The 1,318-nt window shown below is 48.4% G+C and overlaps 1 protein-coding gene across 1 annotated transcript; it reads left to right on the forward strand.

Moving 5' to 3' along the window:
* Window positions 1-531: 531 nt before the first annotated feature.
* Window positions 532-1,318, forward strand: LOC106536489 (uncharacterized; the record flags this gene model as incomplete). Its single annotated transcript, XM_014033782.1, is given in 1 exon segment — window positions 532-1,318. A coding segment is annotated over 1 exon segment (507 nt), but the record flags the coding sequence as incomplete, so codon positions are not given.

Here is a 1,318-nt window from a genome sequence, read left to right on the forward strand (position 1 = left end):
TCACTGACCAAAATTATAAATGTCACAATGCAAAATTCAGGAAAGCCCTGATAAGGAGTGCGGGGATTGAGTACCAGAAAGAGGTAAGAGAAATGAGAGAAACCCACAAAAAAGATCCTGACCGACCCCAGATGACAAGTGGAGCCGACTTGGTCCACTATGGCATCATTCATGTCCCAGTATCGGCGTATAAAAAAGATGATAACATGGAAAACTATGTCCGTCTGATGATGAAGAAGTTTGAACGAGGTTTGTACCACACAGTACATCAAGGACTGAGGAGAGTCGTCATCAGAACCTGTGGTTTGAGGTCCGGAGATCTCCCATGGGACATGGCAGAAAAGGTGGCAGTGAGAGGCTCGGCTTGTTTTGCTCAGAACCTCAACGTAGCCACAGACTTAAAGGAAATTGTTGTGGTCACGGCAGAAAAATTGAAAAGTGAAAGGCTGAATCTGGCCATGCCTCTGATACCCTTAAAAACTGATCCTCCTAAAGCAGAAGGTAAGAAGGCCCTCATTAAAGACCCTCCACCTAAAAAGACTGAACGAGGTCCAGAGGCTCCAGTTGCAGGAGGTGACAGAGCACTGGAAGGACCTGTGTGCAGCACACAAAACAAGAAAACACAGAGAAATACCAATTGGTCGGAGGAAGAAAGACAGGACCTGATTCGACACTTTAAAAGGTGTGACGTCAGCTCCGGGAATGAGAGCTCAGACGAGGAAGAGCCCGAGAACCCCCCCCCCAGCTTATTGAGCGTGCACAAACCCCACTACCTCATGGAAGTTCAGATGATGAAAACGATGATTCCAGCATGGGATCTGCTGCAGCACAAGGTCTAGGTACCCCTAAACAACTGAGAATCGGACAAAGGAAAGGGGARAAGAAACAGGTGGAACTGGTGGACGTCCTCCGGGTGTCTGAGAGAATGGCACGAGAACCCCGGTGGGGACCAATCCAGACCAGTGATGGAAGAAAGACCTATGTGCCTGAAGCAGACCAAAGAGATTTCCCAGTACCCACGGAGTGGGCTGAAAAGACAGAGGAACAGCTGGAAATAAAGGTAAGAGCCAAGGTGGGGGAATGGGCTAACATAATAATGATGCCGTCTTATCCCACACTAGCTGCACATACAAGGTTGACAGCCAATTTCAGACAAGCATATGTGGCTATTGCCCACGATGTCATGCTAAAAAAGATGAAGAAAGCAGCAAATAAGTTTGTGAAAAACATGGCACAAGAGGAGGAAGACGGAATGCTCTCGGACGAACCAGCACAGCCCGTAAGTGCCCTAGGTCAAAGGGGCCCAGCAGGAGTGCTG

Source organism: Austrofundulus limnaeus, unplaced genomic scaffold (assembly GCF_001266775.1).
Source record: "Austrofundulus limnaeus strain Quisiro unplaced genomic scaffold, Austrofundulus_limnaeus-1.0 Scaffold1840, whole genome shotgun sequence".
NCBI classification, from domain to species: Eukaryota; Metazoa; Chordata; class Actinopteri; order Cyprinodontiformes; family Rivulidae; genus Austrofundulus; species Austrofundulus limnaeus.